The sequence below is a fragment of the Monodon monoceros genome, unplaced genomic scaffold (genome assembly GCF_005190385.1).
Source record: "Monodon monoceros isolate NGI ecotype Baffin Bay Population unplaced genomic scaffold, NGI_Narwhal_1 Super_Scaffold_16, whole genome shotgun sequence".
In the NCBI taxonomy this organism is placed as follows: Eukaryota; Metazoa; Chordata; class Mammalia; order Artiodactyla; family Monodontidae; genus Monodon; species Monodon monoceros.
This window is the reverse complement of record NW_021703772.1, coordinates 61,720,955-61,743,243: the sequence shown is the minus strand read 5'-3', so window position 1 is coordinate 61,743,243 and position 22,289 is coordinate 61,720,955. Positions and strand designations below refer to the sequence as shown.

Below are 22,289 nucleotides of genomic sequence, written 5' to 3'. Positions count from 1 at the left end.
TGTTAGTTCTGTTAGGGGTGTGTGTGTGTGCATGTGTGTGTGTGTGTGTGTGTGTGTGTGTGTGTGTGTGATCTTTAGAGTTTTCTACATATAAGGTAATGTCACCTATGAACAGAGATAATCTTACTTCTTCCTTTACAATTTGGCTGCTTTTATTTCAATTTCTCGCCTAACTGATCTAGCTAGGACTGCCAGTACTATGTTGAATAGAAGCGGTGAGAGTGGACATTCTTGCCTTGTTCCTAATGTAAGAGAAAAACTTTCAGTTTTTCACTGTTGAGTACATGATTTGTGGGCTTTTCATGTATGGCCCTTTTATGTTGTAGTAATTTCCTTCTAGTCCTAGTTTAAGTGAATTTGAGACCTTTTGTCATTTCTTATTTGCTTATTAAACTAATATATATTCAAATTATATTACAAATTATTTATAACTTATAATTTACTTCCAATTTATATCATTGAAGTTTCAAAATTCAAATTTTTCCAAGTTTTTCAAATTCAGAGCAGATCATTTAGAACATTCTGAAAAATACAAGGGCACAAAGAGAAAAATTACTCATCATACTATTGTTTCACTTTTCCTTTGCCTTAACTTCTTTGTCTTTTTTGCTCAGGTAACTTGGCCCAGACAAGAGCCAGGATAACAGCAGCCTCAAGATCTTTGCCTCCGCATTTCAGTGCTGGGAGACCCAAGGTAAGTAGTGTGTTTGTACTCAAAATACTGTGGACGACAAGATGTTCCCACCCTAGGGATTATCCTAGGTGGGCAACATCAGTTTCCTTTATCTGGCCCACTACCTGGGCAGTCTGGAAGAGAGATTGAAGGGATTTAGGAATCAGGGGTTAGGAAATTTGAAACAGCACCATGGAATCCTTTGCAATCCTGTGTCAGGGAAAAAAAAACTTTTCCTCTACCCTCTTAAGTTCAGTATTTGGGGGAATGTGAATTAAACTGACATATTAGCAAGAGAAAAAAAAATACTTTAATCATATACATACAGTAGTTCACCAAATAAGTGACTCAAAGGGCCAGTTAGATTTCGGGGCTTATATACCATCTTCATAGGAGATGAAGAGAGGAAGAAGGACGTTTCTGGGACAACAAATGACTTTTGGGAGAAATAAATGGTCCTTTAGGAGAATAGATGGGAGGTATAACAGTTTTATGACAATGTCTATTTAGGTAATTTCTTATCCCAGTGCTGACTTATCATCTCTGGTGATAGGAGTCAATCTTCTCTGATTGCAAAGCTCCCCTCTCGGAGGGGATTTGAGACAGCTGAATTCTTTTGGGAGGCTTTGCTTTTAGGCAGATAAGGGGAGTTCCAAAAAGCTTCTTCTTGCAACTGTTGATTCTTACGTGTCTTCAGTTCAAAGTAATCCTTATGCCACTGTGGCATATCTAGACCCCTTCACCTGATTTTCAGAAATATCACTTAAGATACAGAACAATGACACTTGAAAATTGTTGACACTTGAAAATAAAGTCATAAAGTCCATCTAGGAAGAGATAAAGCACTTTTCCTTGAAGCTATCACCAACCTACAGAGGAGGATAACAAAAGGAGTCAGCAGGGAGGAAAGAAACCATACCCTTTCCTATTTCTCTGCTTTGCTCTCTGAAAAATGAGCGGTGCACTTGTCCATGCAAAAGGGGTGTTAGAAGGGTTCCTAAATATCCCACTGTAAAATATTTTAAACTCTTCCATCCTTCATGATAATGCTTAGCACAAATCTCAAGGACTGGCTGGTTAATGCTCATTGTATATACTAATACTAACACCAAGAAACAATAATGTTAAAGGTGATGGAGTAATAAACAGGTCACATCTCTGAATTTTCTTACCTTTTTGTTTACATTGAATATTAAATAATTCATTTAATAAAGAATGATCAATACAGCTGCACATAATGCCATTGACTATTACTATTGATAGAGACGTACATATCTATACTTAATCCCTCTGAGAATAAAAGACCTGCACATAAATAGGGATTCAAATCACCTTTGTTAACAATAATTTTTACACCCACATTGTTAGTACAATCTTGTGGAATATTCTGCTTTTCAACCTTGTGAATTTGTGGCAAGATGTTAGGGCTATTTAACATGAGTTATGTGGGCCCCTCAATGAGATTTACAGAGAGGTTTCAGTGCTTATGAGAGCCTCTTGATATTACATGTAAAATGTTGTTTGTGTTAAATACAGTTGCTTCTCATTATTCACAAGACTTATGTTCTGTAAAGTTACTGTGAACACTGAATCAGCATTGCTCCTAGAGGAAATACACGGTTAGGTTCCTGCAAGCCTCTGGTTACAACACTTCCGTCAACTGATTAATACATAATCTTGTATTATGTGTGTTTCTATTTAAAGACACTTTATTTAATACAGTTGACCCTTGAACAACATGGGGGTCGGGGCACCAACTCTCCACACAGTCGAAAACCCACATATAACTTTATAGAGGGCTGTCTGTATCCACGGTTCCACAGATGCAGATTCAACCAACTATGGATCGTGTAGTAGTACTGTATTTACCATTGAAAAATATATGTGTGTAAGTACATCCACGCAGTTCAAACCTGTGTTGCTCAGGTCAACTAGATACTTCTTATAAATAATTATATGTAGTATTGCTTTGTATAAAACAATATTTCAAGTACAGTATTTGTATCGTTGAACTCAAGGCCAATGGCACTATAACTCATGCCTTGAACAAAGCTAATCTAACACACAAATGTTCTCCAACAGGCACTTGACAGCCTCCTTCCACTTAGGAACACTAGACAGCACTTCAACACTATGATTAGGGGCTATTTTATATTTATTTGTTTATTTTTAATAAATTTATGTTTTATTTTTGGCTGCGTTGGGTCTTTGTTGCTGTGCGCGGGCTTTCTCTGGTTGTGGCGAGCGGGGACTACTCTTTGTTGCGGTGCATGGGCTTCTCACTGCGGTGGCTTCTCTTATTGTGGAGCATGGGCTCTAGGCGCATGGGCTTCCGTAGTTGTGGCACGCAGGCTCAGTAGTTGTGGCACGCAGGCTCAGTAGTTGTGGAGCGCGAGCTCTAGAGCACAGGCTCAGTAGTTGTGGCACATGGGCTTAGTTGCTCCGCGGCATGTGGGCTCTTCCTGGGCCAGGGCTCAAACCCGTGTCCCCTGCATTGGCAGGCGGATTCTTAACCACTGCGCCACCAGGGAAGCCCCAGGGGCTATTTTAAACAGTAAAATCACCAGCCAAAAGCACAAAAATGGGGCACAAAAATCGTGGCACTTAAGTAGACCTTGAAAAAGACACTTGTTTACAGCATGAGAGCTGGAACAAGAAGACAGAGTGTCACCTTGTTCAACCTCAGCTGGAAGCAGGCACATCAGATGTCGAAGTTTCCACTGCTCTGCATGTCTGCAAATGACCGTGAAAGCGTGTGAGCCCTGATTGATTTGGAGATTACAAATACATTTCAGCAAGTAGGCAAATTCACAAATACAGCATCCACAAATAATGAGGATCAACTGTATATGTGTTTTTTTGCAGTCATTGGCTTCCACCAGATTCTAAAAAGGATCGTGACACGTTCCTTTCAAAAAGATGAAAGACTCCTGTGCAATATTCTCTGTCAACTCATATTCCCCTCCTTTCCTCAATTTGATTTTTTGACTGCTGGACTCTGCCAGGACCTGTCCCCCTGCCTTCCACATTCGGTATCAGCACGTTGTTATCTCCCTCCCTGCCCTGCCTACATGAGAAGTGTGCCCTCGAGTGTGTGGCGTATATTTACATCACTATAATAAATACAGGTGAGATGAAAATGACTAGAGATTTATTGTCCCTGGGAAAGAATATGAGCTGAAAGTTCTAATTAAGGCATCAGAAAATATGAAGGGTAACAACAGCAATAAAAAACTCCATCAGTTCCTCTCTGCCTTCTCCAAGGTGAAACAGCAGAGGTGGCCTTGCAGAAAGCTGACCTCCACCACATTCAGCACCCTCACACTGGGCCGGTGTCAAGGCCAGCCTTGCTTCCTCATTCAGTGCTGTGGAGACTTTTGAGGGAAGTGATGCCGTAGGGACTGTTTCCTTGAGAGAGGGATGGATCACTTGACAGCCGTAAAAAGTCTTGACCAAAGGCCTTGTCAAGAACCTAAGTATAAATACTTCCGAGGTTTGGGGATGCAGATAGTAGGTACTTACGGAGACCAAGGGGGAAAAGAAATCCTTCCGTTTTTCATTTATTGCTGAGACCTAGATGGTTTGTGAGACTTTTTGGAGTCTGTGTCTTTATCCTAAAGTAAATTTAGTTGACAGATGGGGCAAATCTTTTTAATAATACCATGCTTTCAGACCGATTCTATAAGTTGTAACAAACCACATAGAAAGGCAGTATGTAATGTTTAAGGAGTAGGTTTTGGAATCAGAACTGGGTTCAGATCTAGGCATGGCCAGTTACTAGCTGCAGGACTCTGGGAAAGTCTTTGAGCCTTAACTTCTTTATATGTAGAATAGGAGTGATAATAGTGTTTACCTCATAGGGTCCTTTTGAGAATTCATTGACATAGTGTAGGCAAAGTGCTTAGCATAGTGATTTCACATCGGAAACAGTAAATGTTTTATTACTCACATTTTGATAACCATCTAAAATTCCATGTGTGTCGTCCATATGTATACAGAAGCTTGCTCATTTCCTGTGGGCTTGGGGTCTGTACCACAATTTGTAAAGCTTACTCGTGACTACTTTGAAGGCTAACCAGCACTGCTCACAAGGAATGGGGTAGGACATTTGTCATGTGGGCAAAAAACAAGCTTGCTTAGCTCCAGTTGGCTTATATCGTTGTAGCAATTGGTGGTGTAGAAGAAGGGTATACTGGGTTAGAAAGACAATGTTTTTATCCAGAATATCAGTTCTACTGATCATTTTGAAATTGTTTTCATTGGAAGTATTTTCTCTGACAATAAATAAAAAGATGTCCTTGCTGTGTTGCATGGGCGCTAGTACTCACCTTATTCCGTGGAACAAAACCCTGCATCCTTAGTATTCATCACTAAGCTAAGACTGAATCCAACATGGTAATGAAGGAAGGGGAACTGACTGGCCTCTTGTGTGTGTTCAAGGCAGTGGTTTTTAAATAACACAGGCTTTGGGAAGTTAACAAGTCCAAGTCCATACAGCTATTAAGCGGAGGAGCCAGAATTTGAAGCAGGTGTGTCCAGTTCCAAACCCTGTGCCCTGTAGCACATACCCCCTGAGCCTAGGAAGCCTTTCCTGTCTCTTTTCCTCCTATCTGAGGTAAAAACTTATAAGATGCTGTGGAGAGGACTGGTTTTTTGTTGTGAAATCCCCACCTTTGGAAAGAACTATTTGTTAGATGATGACCTCAATAGAACCTACTTTCTGGATTGTTTCTAAGAGACATTTTTTTAATTAAATGAGGCTACCATTAACTAAATTAGTTCAGAAAGACAAGCTCTTAGGTTAGACAACAACCTTCTCATCTCTTTTTTTTTTTCTTTCAAGTTTTTTTGAATTCTGTGGAGGTCATGGCAGGCCCAGTGCAGACAGAGGTCTCCTACTTTGAAAGGTCAAGAGAGGCAACTTCTGGTATGTCCCTTGTCCGAAGTGAAATTCCCTCTTTTAGATCTACTCCATGCACAGGAGAACTTCATGACTATGCATATATGCAAGAGACCCTTGACCAACCCAAGACCTTTCCAAATTCTTAAATTAGAAGGTATCCCAATAGTATATTATTTCTTCTTTAAAATATAGTACTAAATATGTAGGTGATGAACTGTAGACAAGCATTAACATTTCCAAGTTACATGTAACACAGAATAGGTTTTTACTTACTTTACAAGAGTTACTCTGTATGTGAGTATAAGGACAGAACTAAAGTCGTGCTGGGTGGCTACAGGAGCACACCAGCCCTATAACTTGGATTGCAAATTAGTGCTCCGTTCCGTATTTTTCCAGTTTGCTGCAGGGGATGGGTACTGATCTTGAAAACAATACATATCACACTTTTTAAATTATGTCTTAGCAGAATTAACATACATCAAAGATTTTTCTGATCACTAAACTGTTAAGTTCTCAAATGCCAAGGGTCCACTGTATGTTCTGCGGAAGGGTAACAGGTAAATGCTACTAGTAGGAGAAATATGGATGAACTTTTCAGCTGCCCTTTCACAGTGAATTACAGCTTGAGAGGCTGGCATTCGCTGGCTAATTTGAATGAAAAGGGAGGGAAAGGAAGGAGGAAAAGCAGGGTTCAAAACAAGCTGTGGTTCTTCAGGGAGGATCTCTGAATAAAAGAAATAGTGAGAAATTCCCAGAAGTTGTGTGCACATGAAGGTCAGGTGGGGAGAAAGAATGTTTAGGAAAACTCTCACAATTTACAGTTTGGCCGAAGGCAGACCCTAGCCAAGATCTTTCTTCCTTCAGTCCTAACTAGCTTTCCCCAAACCTCACCAGTGCTGAGCTCTATCCTCCAAGTGAGGGTGAGATGGGGAAGAAACCTTCCATGTGGTCCCTGCAGATAACACCATAGGACGTCTGCAGGTGGGGTGGGTGTGTTTGTGTTTTTCTCTTTTCTCTGTGAGAGCACCCTTCCTTCTCAACACAGAGCTTTCATTTCCTCCTTTCTCATTAAAAATATTAAGAAGTCAGACCTACAGGCAGTTGTACCATTGCTTCAGCTGCATCCAAATGAAATGATGGCTTTGGGAACAGATCCAATCTGCAGCCCAGAGAATGCAAGCTGCACCGCGGACCGCCCCCCGCCCCCTGACATTACTTCTCTCAGAGTTACCCTTATATTCCTGCTCACTATTTAGGTTGCTTTTCTAGTTTTTGAAAACTTAGCTCCACATTTATTCCCCTTCTTAAACAGACCTGTTTTCTTTATCCAAGCCAGTTGAAGCCTTTTCTTCCATTTTGCACACAGTCTCCTAAATGCCCCTCGAGGTAAGCGTCATTATTCACCCACCTCCCCATGGCCCCGTCCCTTCTAGCACCCACTTCTCACTGTTGTTGAACAAGGCTGCAGACATTCTCACCCCATGGTGGGGTGGCTGCCTGGACAGCAATCCACTGAGTGGAACACACGTGCTGACAGCAGCATCTTCCAGTTCAAATGTCTGTGCTTCATACCCTTGCCACCTGTTCCGAGCAGATGGGAGGCTGCCACAGAGGAGGCTGGTGCTGAAATGCCGCTCATGTGCTCTGCAAACCAAATAGCTTTGTGTGTGCGGGAGCAGGAATTTTATTGTTGTGATAAAATGATGGAACACAGGGTGCCACAACTGTTTGCTACAGTTGTTTTCATTCTAAATTCCTTCCAGTCGGCCCAGGTAGTTGGGGCAGACGATTGGGAACAGGTGTATCCCAAGCTCTGGTCCGCAGTGAGCACGTGGTAACTCTGGGCGGCAGGAGGGGTGTGGCAGGGTTAGTATCTGATGGCCGGAAGGCGAAAGGGCTCCCCTTATGCCCTGTGGTGCAACCGGGGCTTTGGGTCCGGGGCTTTGGGTCCGGGGCTTTGTGATCACCCAGCCTCATGGGTTTTGCCCAGTTTTCTTTTAAGAAATAATTTGATCTCATGTGACATTATTGGAGAACTTAATAGTGGCCCATTAGAGCATGGAGAAATACAGAAGTAACACTGATGGGGGTTTGTGCTGAGACCATATAGTATGTCACAGAGTTCGGTCATTGTCAAGAGAGTAGAACAGTGCGAATTCTGTTTTTCTTTTAGATGTCTTTAAAATCCTCCCCCGTGGTCTGTACAGTTGTGTCCTAAACATCAAGGCCCCTCAGATATTTGACCAAATTGCCTTTCAGATTTGGGGAAAATAAATTGTCTATATCCTCAAACCATTCACCTCTGCCTGTGTTCCAGGTGGACACTCTGGAGGTGATACGGCATCCGGAAGAAACCACCAACATGAAGGGGCAGACCATGGCTTCTTACTTCCGGGTATGGAGTCTTCTTGATCTCTATTCTGCCTGTTTCCAGAAAGGACTTGCCAACCCTTCCCACAAGAGGCCCAGATACCACAGAGCCACTGAAATAAGAGCAAAGCTCAAGAGTCAGTTAAGAAAGGTGGTGGTGTATAGGGAGAGGAAAATTATAACAGGGAACCCCCCCTCTGAGGACAGGGTTCTCTGATCTCAGAAAGACCAGATGAGCCCTCAAGTGTCTACAGAAGGCCCTCTCTGCCACTGGCACATAGCCCTGTCCATTGAATGTGCTGATTCTGTTAGCATTTCAGCTGCTTCTTGGCCTTAAAACTACTGGAGTCAGCCACTTTTCCAGCATATTTACTGAGAAGTAAAGTAGTTAGTACAATTCCAGAAGGTGGTTTATCAAGTTCATGAGAGGCTATGTCTTAGCTTCGACTTTCTTTTCCTAGATTCAGTTGACCCATTGCAAGACCCATTTGCCTGAGCCCAGTTATTGCCCATCTCTGTTACCACAATTCCTCATGTTTCATCTGGTGAAATGACTCCTTTGAGTAAAAACGTCGTCTCTAGAGGGACTCTGTCAAATGCACATTAGATAGGAAAGATAAGACACCGTCAATTTGTACTAATTTGAACAGATTTGTTTATCTTCAAATTATGAAGCATTGGGGTTGGAAGCCCCTTTTAGATCATTGACTATGGGGAGCTGAGGTCCAGGCAGCTTCACGACGGACATGCTGTTAAGCCAAAGATGGAACTACTGAACTCAGGGACGACGAAATAAGGTTGTAAGTTGGGGTCGGCCACAGGAAGGGGTTTGGCAGGAATGGTAAGTCAAGTGGATCGTGAGCTGGAGTTGCCAGGCAGGCTGTGAAGGGTAGGGCCTGGGAGCCAGCACCGTGCAAAGAAGGTTCCACCAAAAGCTAGCAGGTTCAAGAAAGATGTAAAGCTAAGAAGTCTGACTTATCCAGCTGTGCTTTAGAGGCAGACTAGAATTGGCCTCAGGGGTATGGATTGTAAGGGCCTAGAGGACTTTGGGTGCAGCACTCCATCTGTGCAGTGATCCCTTCTCCAGCAGGTGGGTTTTCAGCCCCTGCTTCGTCCCTCATGGTTGGACATTTCTAATTGTCACTTATTTCTTATCTGAGACCTACCCTGATCATGTCCCTTTAGTGGCTTGACTATATCCTCCTAGCGTGTGTGTGTGTGTGTGTGTGTGTGTGTGTGTGTGTGTGTGTCCCATGGGATTTGGAGGCTCTGATGGACTCTGTGAGGCATCCTCAAGATCCTAGAGTCCCTCTTTCAGCAGAAGAAGCCTCTGGCTTACAATTTTCAGAAGTATATCCATAACAACCAGTTGGGTGTCCTCAAAATACTGGTCCCCAAATGCTAAAAAAAAAGGCACATTGCCAAGCTAGGTAACCGTGTATTGGATTAGTAGGAGGTAGGATTATGAATAATGAAACTGACTTTACATGTGGCTTGTAATTGCCCCTGAAGGCATGTCCAAAAGAGGAGCTGCCACAGTGGATGCCCGTGAGGAGCAGCTTTTCTGTGTGCTCTCTCTCTGCGAGCGCCCCTGCCGGACACTCGCTGTATGTTAGTTCATCTTCATTATAATCTGTTTTCCCACTGATTTTCTTGTTTTCTTTGCCCTCTTTATTTTTCTTGTTTTTCCTCTGCCTTATTAACAATGACATTGGTAAGATTTGCTTAGACTTCCTGGTGATTGTTAGGTTGAAGAAGCAACTGACCCCTGCCTGAAAGCTGGACATTTTACGAGACCAGTGCTCTAACCTCTGAGTTAGGGAGCCAAAGCTGGATATTTTAAATTATGGATACAGTTTATGAACATCACCTTGGCATACCAGAGACCAGCTAGTTCTGGTGATGGAGTTACGAGGTAACCTAAGCAAGTTCTTAGGTGGCTGAGTTTCTGCCAAATGGGATATGGCCTGGCACCAGGTGATGTTTAAAGAATACTTTTGAATTTGTGGGTAGTGATAAGTACTCGTCAGAGCTTACATTGTTGTTTCTTTTTGCTGGATTCTTGTGTAGCCTCGAAGGTTCCATGAGTTGTTTACAAGCCAACAAACTGCCCTGGAGGCCCAGCAGGCCTGTGTCGTAATTATCTATTATGTTTGTGGTAACCTCATTTCATGTGTGTTTTTCTCCCTGGTAGTATTCTCTGATGGATCTGCTCTCCAAAATGGTGGTGGGACAGCCCCACTTTGTACGCTGCATCAAGCCCAACGATGACCGAGAGGCACTGAAGTTCACCCGAGACAGAGTGCGGGCCCAGCTCCGCTCCACAGGCATCCTAGAGACGGTCAGCATCCGCCAGCAGGGTTATTCCCACCGTATCCTCTTTGAAGAGTTTGTGAAAAGGTCAGTCTGGTATCTTGGGAACTACATTATGTTAAACACAGCTCTGCCAAGGCCCTTCTGTCCCCTGGGATCACTCCTCCTGCCCACTTGCCTCCAAACATGTAATTGGCTAGTTACCAGCTAGCATTTACTTGCTTCATTGTTGTGTTTCTCCTGTGCTCCAACTAAATTATACAGTCATCTGGAGGACAGGTTAAGCTCCCTCCTGATCACATTTGAAAAATAAAAATGTCCATAGATATTTATCTGTTATATATCCTTAGGTTTCAAAATCTCCAGATATTTAATTGCTATGACAAAAGTATCCCTCCATAAATGGGTCAAGATTCTGGCAAATGTAAATGCACCCAGGCATCCACTCCTCTCCCAGCATCTGGCACGATATAATGTGATAGCTAACATCTACATAGCACCTGAATTGTCCCAAATATATAATCTCCTTTGATCCATACAACCGCCCTGTAAGCTAGGCTTTATTATTATCCCCATTTTACAATTGAGGAAATTGAAGCACAGAAGGAAATTAAGTGATTTTACCAAGATCCCATGCTAGTAAATGGTTGAGCCAAAATTTGAACCCAGGCAGTCTGGCTATAGCAGCCACACTTTTAATCTCCTCGGTCTACTACATTCCATAAATGTTTATTGCAAAAATTGCTGTAGAGCTTTCTAAACCCAGAAACTGCCTTTACCTAAGAGTGAAATGCTGCTCTTTTCTGAACAGCTGCCACAGGTATGCCTTACACATGCATATGATTGCAGGTAGGATTTTCACAAAACTTTCCGTGAAGAAATAAGGAACAAGAATAACAAAAAACCATCTCTGAGGAACACTAGTGTCTGAGGATATCCAGAGAGGAAAATTAATATTCATTATAAAATCTGTTTCTTTTTACCACCATTCTGAAACTAACGCCCAAGGTCATTTTTCCATTTTTTCCTCAGGGAAGAATGGATCCTAATGTGGCAGGTCGCTTCATCAGGTCTTCCCAATGCCACTAAATTGCATGGAGACAAAAGGGCAAAAAAAATTCCTTGCAATGAGAGCTTTTAAATTAAAAATAAGAACGAAATGGCTTTTTAAAACGAAGTGTCTTTGAGCCTCTTTTTCCCTCTTAAATTTGGAGGTGGAACAAACAAACACATTTTAGCTCATGAATGTGACTAGTCAAGTATTTTTAGCCACTAAGTGTTGAATACATAAAAATATTTAAGAAAACAGGTCAAATGCTAAACAGATTGGCACTTCTTTGTTCGTAATCAGAAAGCCAATAGGCAAGTATGAACAAGAGTTTCAAAATGTCAGTAAATCTGAGGGTATCAAAGATTTCTGAGCCAGCAGGTTAATTGGTATTTTGATCCTTTTGAGCAACTTAACAACAAAATGGATGAGTTAACAGTTTCCCCCCTTGATGTTATTCAACAAATAGGTGCGCCTCTTATCTTCCTGTTCGGGAGTGCTGTTTTGTAAACTCTTAGCAGGAAATATGCAGACAAAACAATCAAAGGCAGGGCTTATCAGGTGGTGGTAAATAAAAGATAAAGACTTGTTTAATGTTACTCTTTACCTTTTTGTATTTTCTGGCACTCAGTACTGAAGCCTGACGTGCACACCTGAAAGGCTGTGTTTTGAGGATTATGTTGTCGGGTTCCCAAATGCAGAAGGACTTCCCCAAGTCACCCAAGTCTGCAGACATGGCCAAACCTAAAACATTTCTTTGCCCCATCATCCTTGAATTTTCTGGCCAAATGACTTAGAAGTGCCCTTCCTATTTTCCATTCATGGAGCCTTCAAAGAAAGGGTTACTTCCAACACCCTCTCATCAATGGGGCCAGGTGGATTGGAAGCATTCATCTATCTAGTCTCAGGTAGGCATGAGAAAGGCCACCTGACAGTGCTGGGCAGCTGGCTGAAACCTCCTGGAAGTCATGCTGTTGAGACATCACAGAAAATGACTATGAACACTCATTGGCTTTGTGGTCAGTGGGCTCTGAAGTATGGTCTGGCAGAAGGTCTATACTGGGATAACACATATGACTGCACATATTGGGACGTGTTCTGGCCAGTGTCTCAAGGGTAGCACAGCACATTCAGTTCAAAGTCTTATGGTTTGTTTATTAAACTCTTGTAGTAAATAACATAATTTAGTGAGGAGGTCGGAGTTCCCGTCTCCTCTTGGATATAGTATTTGGCAAGTAGCCTAACATTTCTGTAAAGGGTGTTTCATCACCCGCACGGTAAGAAGTCGGGAATACGCAGAGCCCACATCCTAAAGATTTCCAGAGGCTACATGCAGATTCCGGGGCCTTAGCCTCTGAGTCCTCCAGAAAGGCCCACCTCTCCCACTTGAGCTCACAGGAGGGAGAACTGCATTCCCAGGACCCAGTTCATAACAGTTGTGAAATCAGTGTCTGTTGAACAAAGTGAAACTCTTACCTCTTCTCCTTCATCAGCAACTTCCATTTCTTCTCATGATGGCGTGAGAGCTATGTGCCCTGGTATCTCCTTCATCTCCTTCTCCCTTCTATTCCTCTACTTCCTCTCCTCCAGAAATCTAGGGTCACCTCTGTCTTCTCACTTTCTTCAAACAATCCATCAAAAGTCCTGCCAACTTTACCTGCTAAAGTTTCTCAAAAAGTTTCCCTTGGGAATTTCCCGATCCCTTCTCCCAAGGCTTTATTAATCCCCCATCCCTTCTCCCAAGGCTTTTTAATAATAATAACAATAATAAAGCAACAGCTTGAGATATAATTCATATATGATAAAACCCACCCTTTTAAAGTACACAGTTCTAAGGTTTTAGTGTATTCACAAGTTGTGCAACAATAACCACTATCTAATCTGAACAGCTTTTTATGTGCTTATTGGTCGTTTGTATTATTTCCTTTGAAGAAAGGTTTATTCAAATCCTTTACCCATTTAATTATTGCTTTTTATATACTCTGGATACTAGCCCATTATCAGATATATGATTTGCAAATGTTCTCTCTTATTCGGTGGGTTGTCTTTTCAATTTCATGATGGTATCTTTTCATGAATGAAAGTTTAAAATTTTGATGAAGCCAAATTTTTCTGTGTTTTCTTTTGTTAGTAATGCTTTTGGTGTCATATCTAAGAAACCATGCTTAATCCAAGGTCATGAAGCTTTATTCCTATGTTTTCTTCTAAGACTTTTATAGTTTTAGGTCTTATATTTAGACCAGTGGTCCATTTTGAATTATCTTTATGTATGATGTGAAGTACAGGTCCAACTTAATTCATTTGTTCATAGATATCAAGCTTTTCCTAGCACTGTTTGTTGAAAAGACTATTCTTTCCCCTGTTGAATTGTCTTGGCATCCTTGTTAAAAATCGATTGACCATAAATTGGTCATAAGTTATTTCTGACTTCTCAATTCTATCCCATTGATCAATACCTATTCCAAACCTTTTGAGGCTCTTTTGTCCACCCTCTTGACTTAACTTCCTAAATGGACTTCATGCCTGTTCTGTTCTCCAAAGAGCCACAGAGGACAATTTACCTAAAATTCCTATCTAATCATGTTGCTTCCTTGATTAAAATCCTTAATTGAAATGACCATCCCAGACCTCACTGGGTGAGCATCAACCCCTCTGCCTGATATGGGGAGTCTCCCTGTCTGGATCCTGCCCACCTTTCCAGTCTCTTCTTTCTTGTCTTCCCACCTCTCAGCTCACATTCCAGCAAAAACCAAACTACTTAAGAGTTCTAGGAACACCCCACGTCATTCCATGCTTCCCTGCTTTGAGCAAAAGCTCATGTTGTGCTCGTGCTTTGGTGCCTGAATCCCCCTTCTCCAAGTTTTCAGTCAGCTGACTTACCCTGGCTAACCCCTGCTCATTCCTCAGGACTTTGAACAGGCATTTTCTTCCCTGCAACACCCTCCTTGACTCTCCCAGGCTGAGTTAGGAGCCCCTCTGATGAGCTTCATCAGTAGGGCTGACTACATTGAGGTAGAAACTAGCTGCCGGTCTCTTACCTTGACATTAACCACCTGGGAGGCAGGGATATTTTGCAGCCAACTTTGTATCTGTACTGTCCAGCACTGTTCAGCACTGTCCCTGATACAAATTAGGCGTTTAGTAAATATTTATTGAATTGAATCAAACTTTTACTCCTTCCCCTTCATCACTATCTTCTTTTACCATCTCCTGACTGACTCTTTGGTCCTTGCAGTTCTGAAGGGCATGACAAGAATATGGAGCTGGCTTTGTTGAGGTTAAGTTTAATCTGCATTATGAAGTAGAATCTAGATTGTTAGAGCATAAGATTTCAGGTAAGTGATAAGTAGCTCTCTATCAAGAAAAGGTAAGAAACCATAATAAGTTAATAAAAAGTCTCTACCCAGCTTGAAAATGCTATTATTAGAGTTTGATACATTAAAAAGGTGACTTTTAAACAAACTTTCCTTCCTTCTCTCTACAATAAACGCTGATGTTTTTTTTTTCTAGAAGAGACAGACTTCACAGGACAAGGGAGATTCTCTGCTCTGGCTCCTTTCTAGACTCTTTTCTCATCTTCCCACCTCTTAGCTCACATTCCAGAAAAGAAGGAATCTTTTAGATTAGAGCTCCCTAACATAGCACAACATATGCCCTATTAAGGCAAGAGCCTCTAAAATCAGGCTGCTTACTTGGTGTATTAGTCAGGAATCTTTTAATAACAAGTGACTGAAACTGAAGTGAATTCAAGCAAAATTTAAAAGGGGATGATATATTGGCTTACATAACTAGGAAGTCCAAAGATATGTCTGGATACAGGACATCAAGCAATTTTACCAAACCACTGTCTTCTTTTCAGCAGCTTTGCTTCCCCTCTTTGGAGTTTCTTGTCAGCTAGGCAGTTCTTCCTCACATGTCGGCAGAGACGGTCCCTGGAAGCTCCTGTAGGAAGCATCCTAAAGACTTAGCAACATCAGCAGCAAGCAAGTTCCTGAGAGTTCCCATGCAAGGAACTCTCTGGTTGTCCCAGCCTGGGTCATGTGCCAGTGCTTATACCAGTAACTGTGCCCAAGGGGATGACTGGCAGGGTCTTTGGTCAAGTCCCAGGGCATGGAGTCAGCTCCATGTGAACCATGGTCTGAGGGACTCTGTTAAAGGAAGGAGAGGAAGAGGGTGGGTAGGCTAAAACCATAGGCATTCATTACCCCTTATCTGACCAATACATACCCTGGAATCAACTGTAACAGTGCCAAAAGGTCTACCCCAACCTGGGTAGCTAGAGGAGATCTTTAATTTAGAATTTTCTAAGAAGAATAAAAGTTCCGTTGACAATAACAGTGTTAACTCTGGAATGAGAACTATATACAGTTTACTAAGTTAACCTAAGCATAGTTGGCTTTTTGTTTTTTGGGATCTTTGTCTTTTGAACCACTGCTCTACTATACAGCAGGTTTCTGAAAACAGTTTCCAGCTCTACTTCACCAAGGGATTAGAAAAAACTTATAATCTATTCTGGCCCAGTTTGAGTTCATCTTCTTGCATTTTTGACACTTTTCTCTTTATCAGTATGGGTCATAATAGCCTTGTCCTATCTAGGACTGTGTTGGATGTCACTTTTCTTTGTCAGGGTCTCTCACCTGGCCTCTATTTGTACTCTAAGAATAGTCTTCAGTAATTACCTTGCTCAAGAAGGCTGCTTCTTCCCTTTCATACTGCAGAATTCTTGCCATGATTTAATACTCCCTTAACAAAGCCTTCTTTCTATTTCAATTTATACTCTAAGAGAGAAGACCCATAAAACTCCTCACTGAGGACATCTCCAGAGTTGACCAATTGACTTTCTTGGATTCTAGAGCAATCCTTTGAGATCCACATGCTTTTGCCAGTGGATTGTCTGGAGCAACTCTAGACATCCAGACGTTTTCGAAGTCGACCTTTGTTTTCAAGTCTTTCATATTTGGACTTTGACCGTTGACTTCTTACTTATTTTTGTATCTCTAGCATCTTGTATGGTATGGTGTCTAGCCCATGGTGTATGTTTAGTATTTCTCAAATGAGGGAATCTGTCAATTAGGAATGCATTTGACTGTGAATAACAAACAATAAATATTTTTAGTGGCTTAACCCAGAGTTTCTCAGTCTCAGCACTGCTGACATTTTGGACCAGGTACTTCTTTGTTGTGGAAGGCTATCCCTGTGCCTTGTAAGATGTACAGCAGCATCCCTAGCTTCTACCTTTTAAGATGCGAATAGCAACACCTCCCCACCCTAAATTGTGACAATAAATATTGTCTCCAGATATTGGCAAATGTCCCCTGGGGAGCAAAATTGCCCAAACTGAGAACCATTGCCAAACAGATTTGTTTGTTTGTTTCTCACAAAAAGAAATTGAGAGGTAAGCTATTTTTAATGTTATATTAGCTGTTCAATGATGTTATCAGGGGCCTGTGTATCTTCTGACCTCCGTTCATTTCTTTTTACCATCTTTAGTGTGTATGGGTTAGCTTATAGTCTCGTGGTTACAATGTAGCTGCTACCTCTCCAGGCATTATGTCTGCATTCAAGGCAGGAAGAAAGGGAAGGGGTAGGATGAATAGCTAAGTCAGCCACATTTGCCCAGCTTTTATTAGGAAAGAAAACATTTTCCCAGAAACCATTTCACATAACCTCTCATTGGCCTGGACTTAGTCACATGACCATTCCTAGCTACAAAGAGGGGTTTAGAAAGTGGGGAACGGGTCTGGGGCTGGGTGCATTGTGACCCAAAGAAAAACTGGTGTTCAGTTAGCTAGGAAGAAGTGGGAATGGTAATGGGAGAGGCACTAATTATGCTTGTCACAGAAAAGAAATCTAATGTTTATTAATTGAATGAAGGAATGACCTGAACGACTAAGGGGCTGAATGAACTTGAATAAATACTTTCAGTTCCTCACAACCCGCTCATTTCTTACTCCTTGCTACCTCCTTCCTCAGGATTGTAGTTTAAGAATTAAAAAGTGCAGAAGTGCCTGAGTGGAAGCAGGCAAGATATTGAGGACCCTTTAATCCCATTGCCATGGAAAGATGTTTTTGCAGTTTTAAGCCTGCAACAAATTCCTTTAGCTCTTGCAAAGTGAACTGAATGTCATCAGTTATCACTGTGAAAACTTTATCTATAAGGACAGGGTCCCTGATATTCTCTTACAGAGCCCCAGGGTTAGTACTGGCTCACAGAACAGGAGTTGAGAGAAAAATCAGCATCACAGAAGAATCCAGACATCTCAAGAAAGACTGAAATCCAAATTTCAATTTTCAAAAAATAAAGCTGCTACTTTCTTCTCTGGGTAGTGAGCAGTGAATAGGAAAACACAAATCCTCCAGCAGCTCGGATGGCGATGCCATGCCTTATCTCTCCCAGGACATCCCTGGGGTTTTTTCTTTTCACCTATAACCACACAGGTGAGAGCCTGACATAAAATAGATCTTAATGTGCTATTTAGATAAGTCACTATTTCTGCAGCAAAGTGAACAGAATCCTCAGTTCCCTGCAAATTGATTTACGAGGTTGCGAGAGATATGTAAGAGATAATACTTAGGGAGGATAATGGACAGCTTCAGCATCGTGAGTAAAATACATTGCATGCTTATGTGAACAGTCTCTGCATTTAGCTTCTAGGGGCAGCAATTGAGTGGTGGCATTCTCTGGGAGGAATCTCTAACAACTGCTGTTCTTGTATACTATCATTCCCACCCTTTTGTTGTTGTTGTTGTTTTGAGAGAGTGAGTTGCTCACCGCTCCCCAACTGTGTGTGCATTGATGCCTTTTATATAGGTGAGACCTTGGATGACTTCTTTTCTCCCTTAACTCTTATATTACCATTGTTATGACTTTGGTTAGTGCAGTAAACAAAAAACATTCTAAAACTACCTTTTAAGATATCATTGAAAAACTCTAAGAGATGGCCTGGTCCAACTTTCCCATTTCACAGATGAGAAGACTGAGGCCAGAGGGATGATGTAGCTTTGCCAAGGTCCCATCTCTAAGGAGGTGACAGTATCAGTAACTCTCCAGTTTACTATGGACTGAAGAGAATTTCTGTGACCACCTCTCTCCATTCTTAGGGTGCAGTATGGGTTCAACTTGGCCTGGCCTGGCCTGAAGATCCCTCCCAACTTGCCTATAGATGATTCACAATCCCAAAACTTATTCTTTTAAGACCCTCCCTTTCTCACAGAGCCCAAACTGCTGACAGCTGTTTCTTATCTATTCAAGTATCAGAAAAATCATTTTTGTAGCTGATAGCTCTGCAAATTGAGACTGAAATCTATAGTGGTGATTTGAAAAGTGGATACAAGAGGTAATATCAATCACACTACTCTCCAAAGATACTGAGTAGCAGCAGGAATAAGCCCAGGCTGTCTTTCCCAATTTCCTTAATGTCTGCTCTGTGGGCAGCCTCATGAGCTAATTCAGTTATAGGGAGGAATCCATGTAGTAAAGAAACACAGGGAACAGTGGCCATGCTATGGAAACAGTATGTGAAGAAGTAATAAAGGAAAACAAGAAGAAAGATGCTATGAAGATGTTAGACGGTATCATTGCAGTTGAGAAGACTGCCACCCTGGACTTTTGAACTGGCTGCCTGGCTTATTCTATGAAAATCAGTAGATGTAAAACTCTATGTCCCTGCTTGGAGATTCCTTAAACAAATTTCAGTGGGACTAGCTTATGTTGGATAATAACAGTGAAGCAACAGAAGGAAGACAGAATGAAGAAAATCACGGACAAAGAAGAGAAAAGGTGGAAGAGGAGGAGTATGCGAGGAAACCTCCTGGCACAGAGATGGCAAATGGGCGCCACTTTGCTCTCCAGCCCCAGCTGTAGACCTGGCTCCTCAGTCAAGGCACATTTCCTCCAGAGCCCAGATGGGGCTTTGGAATTCCCTCCAATATGGTGCTCTAAGAAACCGCTGCCCAGTCCATCAGCTGACCCACAGTTGACCTCTTAGTCATTCCTTTTCTAGCATGTTCTATTCACTTTACAGTGCATAGCTGCCCAACCCTGAAAACCATGGTTTAGGGATGGATGACTCAGAGGAAAAATTGCTAGCTGCTTTTTCATAGACGTTTGGGTTGGGGAAGAGAAAAATAAATTTTTGTCAAAGAAAGGAAAAGAAAGGAGAGAAGAGCATTTATTGACCATCTGCTTAAGGCAGGCTTCATGTTAGTGCTTTACATATACATCTCACTTACTACTGGCACTAGACCCCCAAATAGATAAAATTATTCCACTTTTACAAATGAGGAAACTGGTTAAAGTCACACAGATAGTCTGTAGTAGACTCAGGATATGAAATGAGAGTCAATCTGATTTCATAGCCCATCCTCAAAATACATAAATGACACAGTTGAACACATCCAAATATTCATTGCAAAATCAATCTGCAGAATTCAGGCAGAAAAAAATACATTCATAATTTTACTAGTTGTGAAATAGAATGATCAGTTTAAAGCTTAACTTTCTATTACAAATTAATTTGTGAATAAACTCGCCTCAAATCTCTAATTCTGTTTTTCTGCTTCAGAAAGTCTCCCATTTAGAGCATATGAGGAGGCAGCAACAGCATCAGAAACATTTATTAAGCACCTATTGTGTGTGCCAAGTGCTGTAGTGAGCACTACGGAATTAGAATTTACAATCTCAGGACTTCCACAATCTAATAGCATAGATCAACGTGACTTTTTATCCCAAGGTCCAAATTTGAAGAGTCTTCTTAAGGATATAACGGATATAATGACTTTTTTTTTTTTGGTAGCAGATGGTGGCCAGCTGTTCTGTCTTTATTAAAGGCCAAACATGAAGGGAAAAAAAAATTAAAATAAAAGGCCCTATGGTAAATATGAGAAAGAAGTTAATAAACTAAATCTGGATTTTTATACACACTGAAGGGAAATGGGCAATTGGTGGTAATTATCAAATTATCCAAGCCAAAATAGCTCAGTTCCCTCCATTATCTACATCAGAGAAAATTATTTATATGGATTTAATTGTTCAGATAATTGTCCTGTATTTCAGGTGTCTGAGTAGACAATCTGGGTGGTCACTGATACAGATATAGGGTCCCTCAAGGGATATTTTTAAATAGGGAAAGGATTGCTACTCTTCACACGATTGGGGATATTTCTACTTCGATGCAGGAGATATTAATCAAACTAGTATACAGGATTCTTTGACCAGGATTTGGGCCCATCGTAATTAAACCATAACAATTTTTACTTAATGTTTGAAATTAATTTTCAAATTGCAAAAATAATGTATGAATACCATTTCCTCTAAAATTTTAAAATATTATATGTTAGGCTAAAGTCTTTCTTTCTGCATCCCTAATTCCATTTCCCAGCATCCCCATCACGGCCCCTCTCTAGAGTATCCACTATTATTTTTGGGGTAGTTTTATCCTTTCAGAATACAGACACACACACACAGCGGGGGAGAGAGAGAGAGAGAGAGAGAGAGCGAGAGAGAGAGAGAGAGAGAGAGAGAGAGATTGAGAAAGGGAAAAACCCCTAAATTTTCAGCTTGAATCACACATTTTATACCATTTGGCAACTTGCTTTCCTATTTAACAATATGTATTAGAGATAAATCCATGTTGTTCCATAGCTGTAACAGATTCCTTTTAACTCCCTCATTGAAACCTGTGATATTTATTTAGCCATCCCTCTCCTGGTGGATATTGACATTGTGTCCAACTGTTTGCCCGCAAGGCTCAATAAACAATCCTAAATATTAAACATGTGTGAGAATTTCTTGAGGGTAGATTTTGAACAGTTGCCCTTTCCAAGGGAAAATGATGTGCTCCAGAAAGTCATTTGGACCTAACAAAGAAAAAGGATGACAGAGAGACATGGGAGCCAGTTTCTTTCCTGAGATAGACTGGATCACTGTAGACAAGTCACTTCACTTCTGTGGGATTCCGTCTGTCTAAGACAGTGGTTTTTCAACTTTCTCACACATGAGACTATCCTGGGGGGCTAATCTGTTCAAACACAGATTGCTGAGCCCTGCCCTCAGAGTCTCTGATTCAGCAGGGCGGTGTCTGTGCAAGTTTCCAGGTGATGCTGCTGTAGGAGACTTCCAACTTACCCAAATGTAATAACAACCTGTAGGAGACTTCCAACTTACCCGAATGTAATAACAATCACCCAAGATTTGTGATAGTAACAGTACTGGGTTAATGATAACTGGGTTAATGATAAACATCAGTTTTAAAATCACAGAAGTAATTATTTAGGCCAAGGGACATGTCAGCATGGCATCTTTGTTGGAAGGAATCTTAAAAGGTCATCCAATTCAACTACCTAGCTAAAACTAGAATTTCTTTGGCAACCTGCTTGACCTTGTCAGTCTGATTCCTATTGAACAGCTCTGAGTCTAAGAATTTACTCTCCGGCTCCTGAGGCAGCTCATTCCATGTTTCAGATGTTTGATCACAGCCAAGTCCTTCCTAACCTTGACCAAAACCAACCTTCAGAAACTCCTATACATTCATCCCAGTTCTACCCTCTGGGCTTCAGACAACAAATCAGCTCCCTTCTCCACTTGATGGCAGTCAGCTATTATGTTCCCCTCAGTCAGTGGTTCTCAAACTCTACAGTGCATCAAAATCACCACAGGAGCTTGTTAAAATATAGATTCTTGAGCCCTGACCACAGAGATTCTGATTCTGTATCTGGAGTGTGACCCAGGAATCCACATCTTTTATGAAATCTCCAGGTGGATCTGATGCAAGTGGTCTGCACATGACAGTTTAAGAGACTAACTATGTTCAGGACACACTACCCCAGAATATGACACCTTGGCATATTGAATATTTCAAACTGAAGGAATTTGAGAAATGACGTGTGTAGGAAGGACTTTCTGACCTTCCATGAAGCAGGCCATAAAACTGTCCTTTGTGAGATTTTTCTCTCACCACAGTTAGTCGGAGTTTGGATTTTTC

At 41.5% G+C, this 22,289-nt stretch overlaps 1 protein-coding gene across 1 annotated transcript in view; it reads left to right on the top strand.

Moving 5' to 3' along the window:
* The window catches only part of MYO3B (myosin IIIB), a 474,746-nt gene that overhangs the window by 313,902 nt on the left and 138,555 nt on the right, over window positions 1-22,289 (top strand). Inside the window, exons 25-27 of the mRNA XM_029225906.1 lie at window positions 615-694; window positions 7,894-7,971; window positions 10,141-10,346. Coding sequence (XP_029081739.1) covers window positions 615-694; window positions 7,894-7,971; window positions 10,141-10,346 — 364 coding nt within the window. The remainder of the gene's footprint in view (window positions 1-614; window positions 695-7,893; window positions 7,972-10,140; window positions 10,347-22,289) is intronic.